Here is an 18,322-nt window from a genome sequence, read left to right as displayed (position 1 = left end):
AACTGGACAAGCAAAGATACCCCCGTCAGTGGATCAGTAACAGAGCGTCAAGGTTCCAAGCGCTATGTCGTTGGCGTAGTTATATGACAAAGAAGCACCCTTACAAGGGTAGGGCGAATGAATGTACTAGTTTTCGTAGATGTCAGTCTCAAGTGAGTCAAAGGCGTCGGATTGCTGGTCCCTGGATCAGGAAGAATAGGGGGTGTGGAGACGAGGACGAAGATGGAGACGAGAGCGCTAGAATGCATCAGATGGCTGAGGGTCAGAGCAACTACAACTCCAATTCTGAACCTGAAATCACCGACTATGGAAATTCCGACAGTGAATAGTAGGGATTGTTACCGCAACCTGCCAACGTTTTATACGGCCCTTGAAGGTGGCATCTGAGGGATGGAGTGGTAAGAACTCTGACGGTCGAGAGAGGTGTCACGATCGCCTTTCCGTCTTGAAATTAAGAATAGAAAAAATATCTTATCGTAAACAAGTGTTCTCAGACGCGTCAAGTATATCTATCATGTAAGACTTCATTGGCAATATATTGAACAACTCTTTTCATGTGAACTCTTTAAATCCGATGTAGATGTACTCCAATGCATCAATTCCCTACCCTTACTCAGAACTGCTCATTCGGGCTGTAAAAAGGACCATGCTTTAAGAGCAAGAGAGGTGTTTCAAGGTGTCGAGCCCAGATAGATATACCTAGTAGAGTGCATAAAGCATCAGGATTGGAATAGTACCGAGAAGTATAGGATGTGGATTAATAGCAGGCTTATACTGAGTAACAAAAGACTACTTTTCTTAGTTTCAATAGGTATTATCAGACTTTCAGGCCGACTTTGTTTCGGAACTCACTTAGCTATTGCTAACTTGGGTGATTAACCTGAGCAACATGTTGTCAGAGGATGAGGAGTCTGTCACTAGAACAAAAACATCCCAGTGGCGAGTGGAGTGAGGTTACCCTTTAAGAGCAGTCTATATCGTGAACAGACCGTCTAGCTATGAGGCTGCACTGCCCGCACCAACATGTCATATTTTCCTGGGACATCAGAAGAACAAAGCCGCCGTGTCAATATTAATAAAGAACAACAAGTAACTTGCCGCTACAAGGATAATTATTTAAAGACCTTCTTGCCCCGGCCTATTTCCTTCTTCATCTTACCTCAATCACAGCAACTTATCTACACATATACCTTCTTCTCTCCCAATACTTCCCCATACCCCTGTCTATCGAAAGATTACAAAATGTCAACTAAACCATTTCTCAACTCCGTCACCATGCATGAACGCTTCATGCCATACGAGCTCGGACGCCAGTTGCAGCGCTTCCACGACGACCATCCCGGGCTGCTTACCATGCTCACCGACAAGGACTGGGAGTGGATTCGCGACGTGTGCTTGAGCCACCAACTCAGCCAGATGAAGAACGATACCCTACTGAGTGGGCTACTAGCACAGAATCTATCAGCGATGTGCTGCCCCGTTGGCGTAGATACATGAGAAGTAAGCATCCTTATAAGGGATTTATCGCTGAACGCAGGCGCGCAAGAGTCATGGATAAGAATGACCCGAGACTCAAAAGGAACACGAATGATAGGCCTGACCTTGAAGGACAAAAAATTGGCCACGAGAAACCTACTGAGATGAATCAGGATGTTGGAAGTAAGGTCGCATTTGATGTTGACTCTGAACAGGAGGGCGTGGATCAGTAGGGGAATGCCAGAATGCATGAGAACTTTGAGAGGCGTATCAACTACATCTCCAGCCCGGGGAGGTCATTCATCATCATGATTCCGCAAGCAAACGATGGAGACTGCCGCGTAAGGATGACAGCAGGCGACTATTGACACTGGCATATTGGATCCAGGTTGTAAGAAATATCATTGTGCGTTCGAGGGAGGTGCTCCAATGTCCTTAGCGCGCTAAGATAGATAGAGAATAAAATACTGGAGCTTTGTGTTCTCAGCCACGGATAAAGCATGTGTCTTCTCTGAGATTATATCAATTTGAGGCAAACATGACAAGATAAGAATCTTTTACATGTGAAATGTCTTTGTCAACAGTGTGTATGACTCAGATCATCGTTCCTCATCCTCTTTCAGACCGAGTGCCACATAAAGCCTGCTACTCAAAGATCAAAGTAACAGATATTTGTACGGTACTTGTTCCCAGAGTGTGTCAGGGTAGATCGTCCACAAGTCACAGTCTGTGACTTTCCATTGAGAACACTCCCTCTGACCGTAAGACTCTGTCCGCTACCAGACTGAATCTGGAAAGCAAGCGTGTCGCCGAATCTCAGCGTCTGAGGACATCCGAACCGCTGGCAGAAGTTCCTGAGCTCCGAGTTGGGGCACTCGTCTCCGCCCTTCATGCCGGTTGGGCTCTTGGTAGAGCCGTCGGCGCCTGTGGCGAGGGCCCACGGACCGCAGCCAATGCCGGGGATGTTGCCGCCGATGGGTGGCACGATGGTTGAGAAGTAGCCGATTTCGAGGTTGATCTTTGCGGCGTCTGCGGCTGTGGCTGCGAGAGCGAGGATGGCGGCAAGACTTGGGAAGTGCATGATGGAGATATTCTTGAGATGGTTAGCTTCGAACCTTTTTATTCGGGATGGAGGACGAACGATGGAGTTCTTTGAAGGCACAGCTTAAATTGCGAGGCTGGTGTTGAGCGTAAAGGTGAAGAAGCCAGACATCTCATGGGTTTCCGACCGTCTTTTATAACCGTCTGGGCTTCTTTAATGTCCATGTCTGCCCCTACGAACAACTCAGCAGGCAGAATGGACGGAGCTGAAGCGGCCGACTAAGCATCATGCCAAGCTTCAAAACACATAAATTAGACAGGTCCCCGAGAGTGCACTCTGCATGAGATCCACTTGGGGGACGATACACCCTGCTACGTAGAACCTCTGAATTCGTTCCTGCTACCTTATCTTTTCACTTTTGATCGCACCTTCAGGTAGACGGTGGCAAGATTGCTACTGTGCTGTGGCCGCCCGGCTAAAATGAAGCAGTTTGTTAAAGCAGTACACTATTAGAGACCCTTATTTAATAATAAAGGAGCTTGGATAGATACGAAAAGGCGAGTAATAATATACACGCTGACTCACCTGCATTGTCAGCGTTTGGCATGGTTATGTAATAATGCCAAGTCTCGGCTCGGCTCGATGCATCTCAAGAACCCATTAAAGCTCTCAAATAAAAGAGGGACTCGGAGCAATAAGTCACTGCAGCTAAACTTGAGCCTAAATTTTATTATCCGGATGCTAGATGTTCTAGATTTCATGCCAGGTCCATGGCAAATCTCTGCCCAACCGCCTCTTCACTGACTCTCCAACAGACCTCTGCTTTCCCAGCATCCTGTGCCCAAGCTGTAACAAACTCAGGATCTTTAGTTACTGAACAATTATTCATGAAAACGCCATCAGGTAGATCTGGCGCCAGCGCAGCGGTGAGGCCAGTGGCACAACCTTCTTCAGAAGTCTTGGTAAGCGCCTCAGTCGCGTCTTCAAGACTCCTCCCCGTGATTCTCTGTGCCATATCAATCAATACCTCGGGCTTCATGTGGTTATACATGCCACTGTCCATGTTACCCGGGTGCACAGCAAACGACCGAAGTCCCTTTTTCGCATACCGCTGGTTGAGTGCCACGGAGAAGAGGATCTGGGCTCCTTTAGATTGAGCATATGCCTTAGCGGGGTTGTAACCCTCAGTTTTTATATCATTGAAATGAGGATCCTGGAACGTTGGCTCGTAGTATTTGTGTCCGAGGCTCGAAATGTTAACGACTCTTGGGGAGGTCGAGGTCAACAGTCGAGGCATAAGCATGCTTGTGAGGAGGAAATGCGAAAGATGGTTGATTGCAAATTGACCCTCAAGTCCATCTTGTGTGCGCTGGAGATCGTTGGTGATGACACCAGCATTGTTGAACAGCGCGTCGATTGTGGTGATGTCTCTGTCGGCGAGTATGGCCTCAGCAGCTTTGCGGACGCTTGCCATACATGCGAGGTCTGTTTCGACAAACTTGACATTGACGAGAGGATTGATGTCGTGAATCTTGTCAATGACAGATTGGTATTTAGCCTTGGAGCGGGAGAGAAGAATGAGAGTTTGGGGAGACTCGGTTGCTAAGGCGTAGGCAGTTGCTGAACCAATTCCATTGGGAGAAGGGCCTGTGATAAGAACTAGAAACGTAATCAGTCAAGGAAGAGGTCATTAATCAAAGTACTGGGCATTTTTACACGTTTTGTCTTTGACACGCTCTGGAAATGCTGCCACAACCTCTCGTCCAGTTGTTGCTGCACCCAACTGCGCCATGATAATACTTTAAAGCAATGATCTCTTAGTCCACTGGTGAGTGTTCTCATGGCTGCTACAACAGTTCCCGGCTATCCCAATCTTATTTATAGTCCCTAAAACACAGTTCTGTGTCAACTGATCGCCTATCAGGCCTGGCTGAGTACCCCATAATATTCTTCAACAACCGGATCTAACGCCGGGGCCGCAATGCTAAGTCCGTTTAAGTCCCCAACCTGCATTATATATAAAGACAGCAAGGTTTTGCAATAAAAGTAGACTTTTATAGTCTAATATAAATATACGCTAGTCTTTATAGACAAGGTAGATCCAGACTGTATTAGAGAACTGCAATAATAGAATAGCATAAATACCTAGAATCATTAAGCGATTTCTTCTTAATATTGGTTTGCCTACTAATCCTGTTTATCATTTCTCTTTCATTGGGCTGAGTGATAAGTCGGCGTCTTGGAAAGACCTCGGCATCTCGCTACAGCTTTGTACATTTGTAATCATCATCTTATGATGCAATCAGCTTATGATACAATCAGCATATTAGAAGTAACCAAATCGCTCTGTATAAAAGCTATAGAGTTTGATGTTCAAGTCATCCAGTATCAATAATCACATCTTCGTTCAAATCCTCATCATTCAATCCCACAGAGTAATCTCAATACACCGGCAACAAACCTCTTAGAAGTCCTTCTTATGGCGACCTCAACACCTATTCCCATTCTCACTATTTCTCTTGTTCGCCATCTCCACGGGTATGGAATAGCTGAAAGCCTCCAAGTACAATGGTCTGAGACCAAAGTCCCTGCTTCGACATCATCCCGCTTCACCAACATCGGCTTTGACCTTGACGCGCAGGGCGGCAACCTTGACGAACTTGAATCGCAGCTAAGAGAGAGAGAATGGGGCGGAATAATCGTCGGATGGTGTTCTCGTGGCAACATTGAGTTCACGGAGCTATTTGAGTCAGTTGTTACTGTCTGCGTCGACTATATCGTCGAAACGAAGAAGGGCGACACGTCGCGGAAAGAACCCAAGCTGATCTTCTGTCGCGGACCGGACGACTTGGTCAATGCAACACTGCGCAATTTCCCCGGTCAAGACTAGAATATTAAGGCAGTCACTCGTTTTAATAAACTCATTGATTGACACTATCAGAAGAGACAATTGTGTACAATGGTGGCAACCAGTTTATTGAATTGACTTTACAGCAGGATAGCGGTATAAGCTTTAATTGCGGAGACCCAATCACAATCCCCTCACTACAGCAGGCTTGAGCCTGTTCGTCTTCCGTAGTATAGTGGTCAGTATGCAAGCTTGTCACGCTTGAGACCCGGGTTCAATTCCCGGCGGGAGAGATCCAGCCACCTGCGATACGCAGGTTTCCTTTTTTAATTTTTGTCCCTTGAACCATTATCATAATACGGCAATGATTGTGATGTTTTTTTTTCTTTTTTTCGGGACGACTGCAAGGTCATAAGAACATCAGTTCCGTCCCAACCTTAGAACCGCCTCTGCCGACATTTATACTTGTGTTTCCCGATTGACGACATGTCATCCTCCTAAAGTTTTCAGGCTGATCACGTTGGGCGGATATATCCGGCATCCTCCTCGTGGCACTCTTCTTTAATTTGTATATTGTGATATTTGAGACAATTGGCGGCAATCTGATAGCGTGCGCTTGCGTGTCTCTTGACCACATCATTAATGTCATTCTCACGATTTACAGCTCCAAGATCCTCATGTTATCCTAGGCCGTTCTGTCATTAAAATTAAACGTCCGGTCATGCGAAAGGGTTGTCACGAGGGATGTGAAGTACTGGTTGTATGAACACATATTCACACAGCAATACTTAAGTTATGATCACCGAATCTATTCTTTGTTCCTAACTGTGAACCTGCCAGTATACCTGCGCGACTCAGACTCGTATACTAGGACAATATTATTACACAACCAAGCTTCTTCCTCTTATCATCATTGCTAGGTCTAGGCCGCCACTCCTGCAAGGGCGTTGGGCTCACCAAGAGCGCCCTGAGGGAATCGAGAGTTGAAGCCAATAACAGACTGAACGCTATGGAAGGTGGATGTCTTGATGGAGAGCTTCTGGTCGGAAACGAGCCATCGAACACCCTCGCTGCAGGGGGGAGTTGTAAGAGATCCCTCGTATCTATTTCGATTGTTAGCACGGTCCGGGTCAAAGTAGTAGTTGATGAGACTTACGTTTGGAAAGATCCTGCGGCGAGAGTGCTAACCAACTCAGCCATGCTGAGACCCTTGGTCTTGGTAAGAGTTCCAGGCTCAGAAATCTCACCGACCGAACCAAAGACAGTCTCGAGAAGGTTGGAGGCAGTAGTAGCAGCGGTAGTAGGAGCGTTGACATGGAAGAAAGAACCTCCAACACCAGGAAGCTGTCGCTTATCCTTGCCCTCAGTCTCACTCTTGCGAACAACCTTGGTGAAACCATCACGCTTGCGAGCAGCAGGTGTCGCAGCAGGAGGAGCCGGAGCAGTAGCATTACCAGCAGGGCTTCCACCAGCACCATCTTCAACGTCAATAAAGACACCAACGACAGCAATCTTAGCATCGGCGCTCTCCCAAACCATGTGCATCTCCATAGCCATACTCTTGCCAGCATCGAGATGTTCACTAGGCAAGTGGAAATGGAACTGCTGGAGAGTGAAGCTGTTGTTCTGGAACGACATGGTGCCCTTTCCGGCGACGACTTCGACAGTTGTACCGAGGTTCTCGAATTCGGCGCCCTCGAGCATGTCGGGGATCTCAAGGCTGAGCTGGCTGGCGGGGACCATGGCGTTGGCGCCTGCGACCATGTCGATGGGGGATTGGTTCACGCCGGTAGAGCAGAGGGCATTAGCCTGGGGATCGAGAGCGACCCAGTTGGTAGGGCCCTGCAATTGTTAGCATCAACAAATCATGGCTGAGTTCTGGGTACATACGATCTTGCCAGTGTAACCAAAAGTGTTGACCTCGACCTTGCCACCCTCAGCTCTCGGCTGCAACAGCGTACCATAAGCACAACTCGCAATCGCCTTTGAGGCAAAAGCACTCAAGAGAAGAGCCCTCAGAGAAATGGAACCAGCCATGATGATTATCCTTGAAATAAAAAAAAAACGAAAAAGTAAAGCTTGGCTGGGAGTACTCAAAGGACTGAAACAAATAATATTATCCGCTTGACAAAAAAGAGGCCAGCCTCAAAGAAGAGAAGAATTAAACAGTTTAGGAAACAAAGAACAGAATAATCGAACGATGATGAGTAAAAATCAGCAGGTTGGACGGAGGCATTGTTTTAATAGAAGATCTGGGTTAGCTATAGTAAACAGGTTTTAATTGAGTGGAGGGTCGAAAATAGCATCGGAGCGTTAGTGTTGTTTCGTGAGGTATGCTTAAGGTAACCTTAAACCTTGACGTGTGGAGGTGGGGAATAGCGTGATTCACGCCGCAGGTCTTGTCGCGACGAGGAGGGTGAGACTCTCCCGGTCTCGGATGCCAAGGATGGTCTGAAGGCTTGGGAAACACACCGAGACGGATGATAGAGATGACATTTGCATTACAGACGGTATTCGTCATGGTCTGGCGATGATAAATATCACGGATAATTAGTAGAGATTGAGACACCCATTTATCCTCCATCAATTGACTCCAGTCATCTCAACAAATCTGGGCCCCAAGTCAAGATGAATCTAACAAGATGAAACATCCCTTCTCTTATCATCCGGATAAGAACTAAACTCCCAGCGCTTACAAAAAAAAAAAGACTCGCGTCTAGACTCTCCCCTCCAACCATAAAAGTAGCAGGTCCCATTGCAAGGGGCAGAACCTCAAACGGCTTCGCTTACCGAACTTTTAGTGCCATCACAGCTTACCATTTGGGGCGCGATGACACACTAACCCAGGGGCCCAGGGGAAATATTAGGGTTATAGTTAAAGATAAGGAATCACGGCAATCGGTACGATTTCAGTTAGGTGTCAACGCTGTTTGTTGTACTCCGTAGTTTGGTGTAATTATAGCTACTGTCGAAACAGAAGTGATGCGGCGATATAAACGCTATCCTGTTTTGACGGTCAAAACGGTGTTTGTTTGGTACGGGAAGTTGGGGGTTTCTGGACGAGGTCTGGACTTTTTAGTGCACCGTCACTGTACGGGTCTGCGAATCTTTTTTGTCTGGTCTTCCGAAGGTTGGAGATACTCTGCAAGTCTGCAATGTGTCAATGTTATCTCGAGCTTATCGAATAGGCGACATTCTGCCAGGCACAGATCTATCGATCGTCAGGAACGCATTGCTCGATAGTTCATGGAGGATGAAAGCTATGTAAGATGTAAGGTGGCTTAGCGATCGGCAACCGTATCACCTGCATCCGATATCATTTACGTCTCCGGGTCTGTTTGTTCCGATCCTGACCGCGCGTTATTCACGATTGTCTTCGGAATCAATAGCTCATACCCTACACTATTACATGAATTTCGGATCTAGCACTTGGCTTTTGTCTATAGTCCTGAGCAACATAGACCAGAGTAATAAAATTTAACTTACTTGTAAATCCATATAGAGCCTGTTCCGTGCCACCGTATGTGCCTTTTTGAGGCAGTAACAGAGTGCCTCAAGGTCATTGAGGACCGTACTAGAAGTCAACAACCGCCCAAGTGAAATTCAAGAGAGCTTCCACCATTGCACATAGAAAGCTGGCAGACTCTCCAAAGTCTAAGTCAGATTCAATCAACGACCGTCTAATTCCGATCGAACATAAAAGAGAACCAGTCCCCCTCCTATTGCATTAAAATACTTTGGCATTGGATGCACCGGGCACCGGGACGCGTCGCGCAGAAGATCACCAATGGCAGGCCACAAACGCAGGGAGATGAGCGCGATGATTCGTTCTCATTTGATGACACGTCTCGGTGGACTGACATGACACACTGAAGACAAAATACTGTCACTTTCACACGATTCAATCCGTCGCCTAGGGTGGTAATGATGATAAACTTAATTCTGAGCGACTGAGACATCAAGAACCTTGTCGGTGTGGCTCAGTTGGTTAGAGCGTTGGTCTCATAGCGTTAAGCTGATGATTTAATCACAGATTAGAGTAATCCAAAGGTCGAGAGTTCGAGCCTCTCCACCGACAACCCTATCTTTTGCCCTTACTGGGACTTGATTTTATTTTCACTGAATGCGTAAATGACGTTTCTCTAAAGCGTTCATTCATTGTTTGTTGTTTATTAGATAGACACTTATCTTTATTCTTGTTTTATTGTCCTCTGTTTGTTAACAGGACTGCTAATTCTACAAGGCATCAATTATGCTTAAATTCCAATGCGTAATTACATCCCGTAAACGACGACAGCGTGCCCGACCCAAATTGCCGATGCAGGTAGGCCGCGCTTTGTCCATGTGTGGAGTGAGGAGATGCAAGTGGTGAAGAACAGAACGCTAGAACAAGCCGGGGCTTGGGGAAAAACGGAGGCACATTAGAGCGGCAGTGACACTAACACCTATCCGCCAGAATTGCATGGTGGGCTGTTAAAGCATTGGTGGATCCAAGTCACTTTGCGGAATCGTCGGCTGCACCTTGTGTACTCCAAATTCCGCGTTCACGACCCCACATAATACTAAACCTCAATCGTAAAAGCTCTCGTTTTAAAGGCAGCCAACATCTTTCCGTCTTTCCAAATCGTCAATATTCCGACTTTCATTCATTTACTCGTCACGATGCCCTCATTTCAGACCCTCCCCCCAGAAGTCACCGTTGCAATTCTCAAACATCTCAATCCATTCGACCTACTGTCTATCCTCCAGACTTTCAACAAAGCACTATTCAGCGCAGCCGAAACAGCGTTCAGGCCCTATAAAGAATGGACTCGCAACGCCCAGAAAATGGTAGCCTTGTTTCCCCCGCAAAGCATCCATAGCACTCGTCGCATCTGCCCTTCATATCCATCTCACATCCCGCCGTTGGATGATAATGTCTCAATGAGCGAGGAAATTCCAAGGAGGGATTACGAGGCCCTATCACTGGACCCTGAGGGTGGACCGTATATTCGATGCTCCCCGCCTGATCTGATAACTTGGATGAAGCTTGACGGTTCATTTGAGTGGCTTGAACCCTTGGATGAGGATATGGCGGGTGAGATGCTGCCACATACCGGAGTTGAAGGCGATCGGCCTGTAGCGCCAGAAGCTGATGTCGATGCTGTGGTCAAGCAAGTCAGCGATCTGGGTCTTGTGCTTCCTACAGGATTTGAGGCATTTGTCCGAAGCAATAGACTGCACCACCGCATTCCGAGCTCTTCGGCCTGGTACTTCCGGCTATCGAAGCTCATCAAATGTCCAGCTGCAATTGATGACGATCAAGGAGGCTATTTGTGCCGCTTTTATTTCGACCAGCAGCACTGTGCTTTCGCATACCTGTATTTGAGTCCATCGGGAGGCCATTGCGTTTTGGTATCGACAGTTGACGTGCATGAATGCTTAAACGAGGATGACCAGATCAACGGTGGGCAAGTGGATGGAGGCAATGTTCCGAACGAGGGAGAAGATGCGGATAAAGAAAGCATCGACGACAGTGAGCTTACCAAGGAGTATTTCAACCTGGCTGGCCTTTCCTTCGAGGAGTATCTCGTGACGGTGTACTATGAGGGACTGCTTAGTTTGGAGGCAGATACTTTTGAGGGACTGGAGAATTTTGTCAAGCATGTTTACCGCTCGCCTAGAGAGGTTGAGCATCTGCGCGAAACAAGTAAGTCGGACAAAGAGTCTCGTGAGGACAATATGCTTACCAGTGCCTAGACGAAGCTATCAAGGTGTTCCTCGATGCGCAGAAGTGGAAGGGTGTAGAACATTACAGGCAAAGCATCAGCGACTAGTTTTCCATTCTTCCTTTTTGCTTTTTTGAATTAATCACTATATGTGAGGAGACATGAGATATGCCCAGTTAAGAGTTGAAGAAATCGGTGGTCAATATGCAATTTACATGTTCCCAGTTTTGATGCAACGAGATGCAAAAGCTCCTGGAGGCTTAGAATATGGTACTTCCAGGATTTGTATACTTGAATACATGGCATGCTACAATGGCCGCCAATTGTGATTGTTTGCCTGTAGTCGGCCGCTTGCTCACCATTCACTACAGCGGTTCTGTTGTTGGCTGCAAACTGTTGCCAGACGTGGTTCCCCAGCGTTTCATCAAGCGGCTAATTGGGCTGACTTTCAATAAGAGCTCAATAAGAAAACGCGTAAGCCTTGTCCCCAGCGCCTCATGTTGTTATGTGGCCAATGACTGGCCGGCAGTGAGAGACGGACGAGACAACCAACAGACGTTTCAAAACACTAGAACATCCTAAAGCGGAATGCACTGCGGTCAAACTCCTGTTGGGCCAGCTGCTGGACAAGCAGAATATGAGTCGACCAACAGATTTCGTCTAGCCGCTGGCCCGAAGGGTGAGATGGGATAAAACGGTAGCATGGCGCGACAATACAGGTCTTTTGAGAGACATTACTCTACAGATTAATTATTCTATATTGTGTTGTCGCATCTATCATAGATATACGCTCAACAAGGGTTTCATATGGCCTTGGGCCGAATCAAGCATGAGCCAATCTACCGTCTGCATCACCCTGTACATCTTCAGAGGCACCCCAGACTTCTATTTCGCCCGTCACATCCTTGCGTACTTCACGTGCCCCGAAGACCCGAGCTTTCATGAAACCGTGCACGCGCAGCACGAAGATGAGGGCGACCCTTGGAAAGTCGACAGGATTCACAGGGGAGTAGACTGGGCCCTCAGTGCCACGTACCTCAGCCACGTTAATCTCGGGGCTGTAAAGGTCTGGAAGGGTCGTGAGATGGACCCGGTCAATGTAGTTGTGGGTACTCCGGTTGAAGGAAGGGAGAAGATGAGTGATTGGAATTGCCAGACTTTTATCCTTGAGGGTCTTCAGGCGCTTGTTTCTGCGGGGTATCAGACGCAGGAGTGGTATGATGCTGTTGAGGGGGAGCTGATGGATAAGTTGTTGGATGGATGTGTTGGCTGAATGATAGAGTTGCGAGGGAGTCCCATAGAAGTTCCATCGGAGACGTTAGACTGCAGAGGGTATTGGCATACAGAGAAGCTATGAGCAGCTCTATGACAGAGTAGTGATGAAGTTCACCAATATGTACTCGAGATCATAGCGCTTCTCAAACAGGGACGGCACTTGACTACCCAGCGTCCCCCAATCGATCTTATCCAGACCTCTCAGCGCAAACACGTAATCCCAATATGCGGGATACCAACCCGACCATTCCCAGTCCAAGAGCGCAACTATCCGACCGTCGCGTATGATGATGTTCCTGGATGAGATGTCGGCATGCGTAAACACAATAGGGCAGTCATTCGCGAGTTGCGTCGTGATCTGGTGCCAGTACATGGACTGCTCGGTAATTCGCTTTGGCGGTCGAACAAGCCAGTCGTGGAATGCTTCAATGGTGTGAAAAGGCCCGCCCGATCGAGTCATCATGCTTGGGACGATAACGCCTTGGCCGTCGAATCGACCGAGATAAGTACCCTTTAGCGCGCGCATCTGAGCGATGTAATCCTTCAGCTGGGCGAGTATCTCTGAGCGCTCTTCCTGGTTGAGTGAGGGCCATGCTTGTTTTAATGTTTGGCCTTCAATGTACTCCATCTCAATACGATCCCAATCACTACTGATGACGTCAGGTACTGGTATCGTAGTATGCTCTTTGACGAATTTTAATACACGCGCCTCGTTTGGCTGATCGTTGGCGCCCATGCCATCGGGATGCGTTGTGTACTTTGTGATGGTGTTGCCATGTCGGACTATGTTGCGGCCAAGGCAGTTGTAAATGAGCTCGCCCTCTGGATAAGGAGCAGGCGTCCTTGGAGGCGGAGGAGAGTCACCGTACATGGCGATTCGCTTATCCCGCATGATCATTTCTTGCAGTCGGCTCATTGTTGGTGTTATAGCGATGGCTTGAGTGAGTGCTGAGTAAGGGTCTGTGAGGGGGGCTCATTTGGCTGATGGAGAGCGGAAAATCGGGGAAACTCTGGTAATTGAATAGGCCCGGTTGTTTGCATACTAACATAACAGTGAGGGCAGCTGTTAGAGAGTACAATTAAAAAGAAAGATAACAACAGAGTGAGGTCATGGTTAAGCGTGTGAAGCAAGTTCAGTGTCAAGGTAAGTCAGTGATTGATAAGTGCCGAAAAGTGCAAAAAGAATATTGACAAGACTGGGATTCGAACCCAGGCCCCTTTCGAGACTGCGAATCGTCACTGGTTTGAATGAAACCTGAACACAGCGCCTTAGACCGCTCGGCCATCTTGCCTTGTGATTGGATAGTAGACCGTTTCCAAGGCAGGTAGATACTGCTACACTACTCTGCCACTACAGCGAAGCAATTGCCGACATGCAGCATCTCTCATCTGTAATAGCTTGATATGTTTGACTTGACTTTGATTCGCGTGGACTAAGTGGTCTTGAGCAATCAGTGCACTGCTTGAGCTGTTATGTTAAGAACACTATTTTGAGCTTCTGTCGTTGTTGTCGAATTATAACAAGGGGACGGATTTGGTAAATATGTTTTCGCAAACTTCACGAGGACATACCTAATTATGGCCACCAACATTGTCACTCAAACACACTGACTTGTGAGAAATGATAAAGACGATTAGCAAGCACTCTCACCCTGCACTCTCTGTTCTTAAAATACTGTTATGATATCTGTTATGGTTAAATGTCAACTGTTTGGTTACCCTACAGTGAGTGACTGGGGATCATGCTCGCGATTAACGCGTTGTTTTCGCGTCTGAGCACCAACGCGAATTGCGCGACACCACGTCCTCCCAACGAGACAGTTGCTGGTCGCAATTGCATACATCGCTGGCGATATTCACCAAGTCGTCAGAGCTGCATTTCTACGCGTTTATCACAGGTAATTTGAACTTCAGCGTTACTGAGATACCGAATAATTTCGCCCCTTCAGAACGCATTTAATGATGAGCACGCATCAAAGTGCGATATGAGAATCAGATAAAATATGTACGGGTACATAATACATAATGAAACAGTCCTGCGCAACGCTGTTGTACGCGTGCATAATCCAGCCATATTAGCTAAAGTCATGGGTATATAGACCCAAGATGAGAAGAATAATTAAGAAATAATGCAAAGAAATCGCGCGCTTGATGATTATCATCGTATGCTCCATGTTTGATCATACTCTCGTAGAAGCAAGTGCTTCTGATTACATGCCAGATACAGCATCGACTTAAACACCAGGAGGAGTAAAGCCAGGGAGCTTGGGCCAGTTACCAAGCTCTCCAGGATCACCACCAATTCGGACCCAGATGGCGTGCGAGGGAGTAGGTCCATCGAGCACAAACATCTGGTACCATGAAGGAGGGCTGATGAAGGCATCAGGAGGAGCTGTCACGGTGCAGGTCTTACCACTGCAGGAGAATTCGGGGAACAGGGTGCGTTGACCCATGCTGACACCGTGAGTAGCACCAACAGAGGCCATGAGAGAGACACGCATGTTGGTAGCACCCTCCTCAAGGTCAGAGGTGAGAGTGAAGGTGTAGCTCTCACCATAGACCCAATCACGGTTAGCTAGAGTAAAGTTGGGCTGAGCAGCACCAGAAAGGAGATAGTCGGGCCAGAAGTACTCAATACGCTTCTCCTGGGGATGCTTGCCCTGATCCTGAGGGTCAGAACCAGAGACGAGAATCTTTCCGTTGCTGAGAAGGACAGCTTCGGAATGGTACATGCGGGCGATGGTGGTGTTGGCAAGGACCGTCATGCGCTGGCCGAGAGGCTCCTCGGGGTTGTACATGACTGCGTTGAGGTTGGAGTTGTCAGCGAGACCGAAACCACCACGGCCGACTTGCGCACCACCGAGGATGAGGTAGCGGCCATCAGGGAGAGCGACCATGTTGGGCATGACACGCTTGGAGGGCTGTGACAGTTAGTTTATATGACAGAGATGAGGCATAGAGAATGCTTACCATGCGCTCAATGACCCAGTCAGCATCAGGGGTATCAGGTGCCATAAGGACACAGTTGTCAAGAGCCTCATTTCCAGGCTCATGAGTAGTACCACCGCAAATGAGAACCTCAACAGGGTCGGTATAAGGAGCCTTCTGAGGTAGAACCATCATTGTACCCTGAAGAGGATAGTTACGACCAGTCAAGGGGTTGTCAACCTGACCAGGCATATCAGGTAGCTTCTTGATAGACTGGAAGTCGACCTGAGAAAGAATACGAGACTCATTGAACTGGGTGAAGAAGATACCGCCAGAAGGCAAGATGGCCATATGAGGGTACGAGTTGGTTCGGCCAATGTTCTCAGCACGCTCAAGGTAGTCAAGGTAAGTCGACTTGGTTACACCAGCAGGGTGAGGCAGTACTTCAGCGGAGGGAACGATGGGAGCATCAGAACCAGACTCTCCACCCATAGCAAGAATGGAACCGTTGGAAAGGACAATGGCAGTGGGGTACCAACGGGGATCAAAGAGACGCAGCTGCGTGTAATCCTCTTCCCAGACGTTGGTGCCATTGTCGACTCCCTGAGGTGAGTCAGGAGTGAAGAAGCGAATACCATAGACTGACTCAGCAGACCATCCACCGATGTTGATGATACGGCCAGCCTTATCAGGAAGAGTGAAGGAAGCAGAGCAGAAGACATCAGTCTTGAGAGCAAGCTCACGGTACTTGTTGGTAGAGTAGTCAAACTCAAACGAGCCCTCAGTATCATCATCAGAGGTACCATGCTTCTCCACAAAGACAACCTTATCGTTGATGCCGACAGAGCTGATGAGGGGGATGATGGGGGAAGTAGAGAAGTGATCATACCTACCCGCAGCAGGTCCAGAAGCGTAATGGAACGTGTTAAGCGACGTGCCTGTCCACTCGTAGTAACTGATGTGATTACCCGCGCCGCACGTGTAGTTGCGATTGCCGGGACAGGCCATGCTGCAGAAGCTATCATCCTTCCAGATATCGCCTTTAGCCTCAACTGCCTTCAGGTCGCCACAGACGCACTGGCGGCCGTACTCAACACCACCAGCGGAGTAGCCGAACTTCTGGCAGCGTTTGAGGCAGGTTGGGACGGTCATGTTGCTGGTGGCGTAGCTACCGGAGTCTTCATACAGCCACTCGAGCACATATGGGTTATTGTTGTCAAAGACACAGCCCTTGTACTCCCAGTCACCAGGGAGGTCATCTTCTTGCGCGACGGGAATGGGGTATACTTCAAAGTCACCGCTGGAGTAGAGGGAAAGACGATTGCCGGCACCGCACATCTGGCTGTCATCGCCCTTGCAGGCCATGTTGCAGTCGGATTCTGTAGTCTTGGACGCAGCATTGTTGAGGGCGTTACCGCAGTAACACTCCTCAGCGTACTCGAGACCAGCAATTTTGAAGCCGTTCTCGATGCAGGTGGCGATACACTTCTGAGGTGTCTGGGAAGAGGAAGTGCCGAATGGGGAAAGGGCACGGCCGGGAGGGTCAATGTAGCAACCGGCATAGGACCAGTCATCAGGAAGATCAGTGGCAATGGGGCCGGTAGTAGCGGTTGCAGTGCCAGTGGCAGAAGCAGTCGCGGATGGTTCGCCGGAGGGCACAGCGGTACCTCCGGCAGAAGACTTGCCAAAGACAGTGAGTCTATCACCAGCTCCACAAGGCTGATCAGCATCGCCAGTGCAGGCCATGCTACAATCGGCCTCGGGAGCTTTGGTAGTAGGCTTCTTACTACCGCAGACTGATACAGTCAATCACAATTCAATCACTTATCTGAAGACTCGACTTACAGCACTCTTGAGCATACTCCATGCCAGCGAACGCGTAGCCCAGGCCTACGCAATGGGCCACGCACGTCTCAGCGGTCAGACCCTCAGTGTCATAGTGCACAGGCCCATCGAGCTCACGCTTCGAGACGCTATCGACATAGCATCCCAGGTACGTCCATCCGTCTCTGGGGGTTTCAGGCGGTGTCAGATCCCTGCGGACGATGACACTCGCGGAGGAGGGCAAGTGAAGGAACGCTGCACCGAGTGCAGCAAAACGCAAGAGTGACATGGTGGATAAAACAAGAAAAGAAAACAAGGCAAGGCAAAGAAGTGGCGTATAACGAGAGACTGTGTAAACAAACAACGAATGTGGTTTTCCAAGGATTAGTTTTTCCCATGCAGAGACATAGAACAATGCACAAGTGAGATTGCGGCACCTTGACGTTATATCACTTCAGACGGCCGCTGGGCGATAGCGGAATATTCTCAGGTATATCACCTGCCCCCATCCCTCTCCTTTCCGCTTGAAGTCTTACCCCCTAGAGATCTCGTGTTCATTAGCTTACTGTCAGACCATTTTTTCTTCTTCTTGTCCTGCATTCCAAGAGCAATAAGACGCTGACTGCTAAGACGAGAAACCACATGCAAAAAAGAGTGAAGGGCGGTGGATGCTGCAACAGAGCTGAAAAAGGCATATGCACGTCTACGGGCGCGTCGACGCAGGAGAGCAGGCCTTGTGATTAGAATATTGGATACATCAGGCCAGTCTGCACCCACGGGGTCTAGATTGCCGAGCCAGACTTGGCAAGAAGCCGAGATAATCTTGGCAGAAAAGGCCCAGCAGACAAATAAATGGAGGAGGCTGCCAACGCATCCACAAGGTCTGAGTCTGACTCTTTGATCGACAGGGTCAGGGCCAACAGATCGAAAAGGCGGCTGACAGTGGAGAGCGTGTGTCTGTCTACTCGCAGTTTAGTCTAATCTCCTCGATCTGGTGTGGCTTGCGGTAAAAAAAAAAAAGATGCACCGAACCCCCTGCTGGCAACCTCTTTATCTTGGCGACCCCCCCCCTCCGAGATGCTTGAAGTGGACGTGCCGATGCAACGCTGCCCACTAACCGAGGACTAATAATGTAACCCCCCCATTGACTCTTGGACCTCTTGGCTACAGCGTTCCAAGAGTGTAAACACGAGGACGCAATCAAAAGTTCTGCTGCAGAGA

General features: G+C 48.4%; 9 protein-coding genes and 3 non-coding genes across 12 annotated transcripts; 6 read left to right on the top strand and 6 right to left on the bottom strand.

Annotated features, from left to right (window-relative positions):
• Positions 1-1,242: 1,242 nt before the first annotated feature.
• Positions 1,243-1,709, top strand: FPRO_07060 (uncharacterized protein; the record flags this gene model as incomplete). The annotated part of the gene is made up of 2 exons (XM_031227958.1): positions 1,243-1,391; positions 1,451-1,709. The coding sequence occupies 2 exons, from the start codon at positions 1,243-1,245 to the stop codon at positions 1,707-1,709; spliced, it is 408 nt and encodes a 135-aa protein (XP_031078342.1).
• Positions 1,710-2,125: 416 nt separating this feature from the next.
• On the bottom strand, positions 2,126-2,557 carry FPRO_07061 (uncharacterized protein; the record flags this gene model as incomplete). The annotated part of the gene is made up of 1 exon (XM_031227957.1): positions 2,126-2,557. The coding sequence occupies one exon, from the start codon at positions 2,555-2,557 to the stop codon at positions 2,126-2,128; it is 432 nt and encodes a 143-aa protein (XP_031078341.1).
• Positions 2,558-3,275: 718 nt separating this feature from the next.
• Positions 3,276-4,310, bottom strand: FPRO_07062 (uncharacterized protein; the record flags this gene model as incomplete). The annotated part of the gene is made up of 2 exons (XM_031227956.1): positions 3,276-4,177; positions 4,235-4,310. 2 exons carry the CDS (start codon positions 4,308-4,310, stop codon positions 3,276-3,278), a joined length of 978 nt encoding a protein of 325 aa, XP_031078340.1.
• Positions 4,311-4,997: 687 nt separating this feature from the next.
• On the top strand, positions 4,998-5,408 carry FPRO_07063 (uncharacterized protein; the record flags this gene model as incomplete). The annotated part of the gene is made up of 1 exon (XM_031227955.1): positions 4,998-5,408. One exon carries the CDS (start codon positions 4,998-5,000, stop codon positions 5,406-5,408), a length of 411 nt encoding a protein of 136 aa, XP_031078339.1.
• A 179-nt stretch (positions 5,409-5,587) lies between these two features.
• On the top strand, positions 5,588-5,659 carry tRNA. The gene has a single exon. It is a non-coding gene; the product is annotated as a tRNA-Asp (tRNA).
• A 629-nt stretch (positions 5,660-6,288) lies between these two features.
• FPRO_07064 (uncharacterized protein) lies at positions 6,289-7,403 on the bottom strand (the record flags this gene model as incomplete). Its single annotated transcript, XM_031227954.1, has 3 exons — positions 6,289-6,469; positions 6,523-7,208; positions 7,257-7,403. The coding sequence occupies 3 exons, from the start codon at positions 7,401-7,403 to the stop codon at positions 6,289-6,291; spliced, it is 1,014 nt and encodes a 337-aa protein (XP_031078338.1).
• Positions 7,404-9,335: 1,932 nt separating this feature from the next.
• Positions 9,336-9,444, top strand: tRNA. Its single transcript has 2 exons — positions 9,336-9,373; positions 9,409-9,444. It is a non-coding gene; the product is annotated as a tRNA-Met (tRNA).
• A 584-nt stretch (positions 9,445-10,028) lies between these two features.
• On the top strand, positions 10,029-11,182 carry FPRO_07065 (uncharacterized protein; the record flags this gene model as incomplete). The annotated part of the gene is made up of 2 exons (XM_031227953.1): positions 10,029-11,055; positions 11,106-11,182. 2 exons carry the CDS (start codon positions 10,029-10,031, stop codon positions 11,180-11,182), a joined length of 1,104 nt encoding a protein of 367 aa, XP_031078337.1.
• A 721-nt stretch (positions 11,183-11,903) lies between these two features.
• On the top strand, positions 11,904-12,347 carry FPRO_07066 (uncharacterized protein; the record flags this gene model as incomplete). The annotated part of the gene is made up of 1 exon (XM_031227952.1): positions 11,904-12,347. One exon carries the CDS (start codon positions 11,904-11,906, stop codon positions 12,345-12,347), a length of 444 nt encoding a protein of 147 aa, XP_031078336.1.
• A 90-nt stretch (positions 12,348-12,437) lies between these two features.
• Positions 12,438-13,220, bottom strand: FPRO_07067 (uncharacterized protein; the record flags this gene model as incomplete). The annotated part of the gene is made up of 1 exon (XM_031227950.1): positions 12,438-13,220. The coding sequence occupies one exon, from the start codon at positions 13,218-13,220 to the stop codon at positions 12,438-12,440; it is 783 nt and encodes a 260-aa protein (XP_031078335.1).
• Positions 13,221-13,537: 317 nt separating this feature from the next.
• tRNA lies at positions 13,538-13,641 on the bottom strand. The gene is made up of 2 exons: positions 13,604-13,641; positions 13,538-13,581 (listed from the first exon to the last, which is right to left on the bottom strand). It is a non-coding gene; the product is annotated as a tRNA-Leu (tRNA).
• Positions 13,642-14,583: 942 nt separating this feature from the next.
• On the bottom strand, positions 14,584-17,390 carry FPRO_07068 (uncharacterized protein; the record flags this gene model as incomplete). The annotated part of the gene is made up of 3 exons (XM_031227949.1): positions 14,584-15,270; positions 15,320-17,073; positions 17,123-17,390. 3 exons carry the CDS (start codon positions 17,388-17,390, stop codon positions 14,584-14,586), a joined length of 2,709 nt encoding a protein of 902 aa, XP_031078334.1.
• Between the last annotated feature and the right edge of the window lie 932 nt (positions 17,391-18,322).

This window comes from Fusarium proliferatum (genome assembly GCF_900067095.1).
Source record: "Fusarium proliferatum ET1 genome assembly, contig: FPRO_scaffold003, whole genome shotgun sequence".
Taxonomy (NCBI): Eukaryota; Fungi; Ascomycota; class Sordariomycetes; order Hypocreales; family Nectriaceae; genus Fusarium; species Fusarium proliferatum.
The sequence above is the reverse complement of the archived record's forward strand: the minus strand, read 5'-3'. Positions and strand labels throughout refer to the sequence as shown.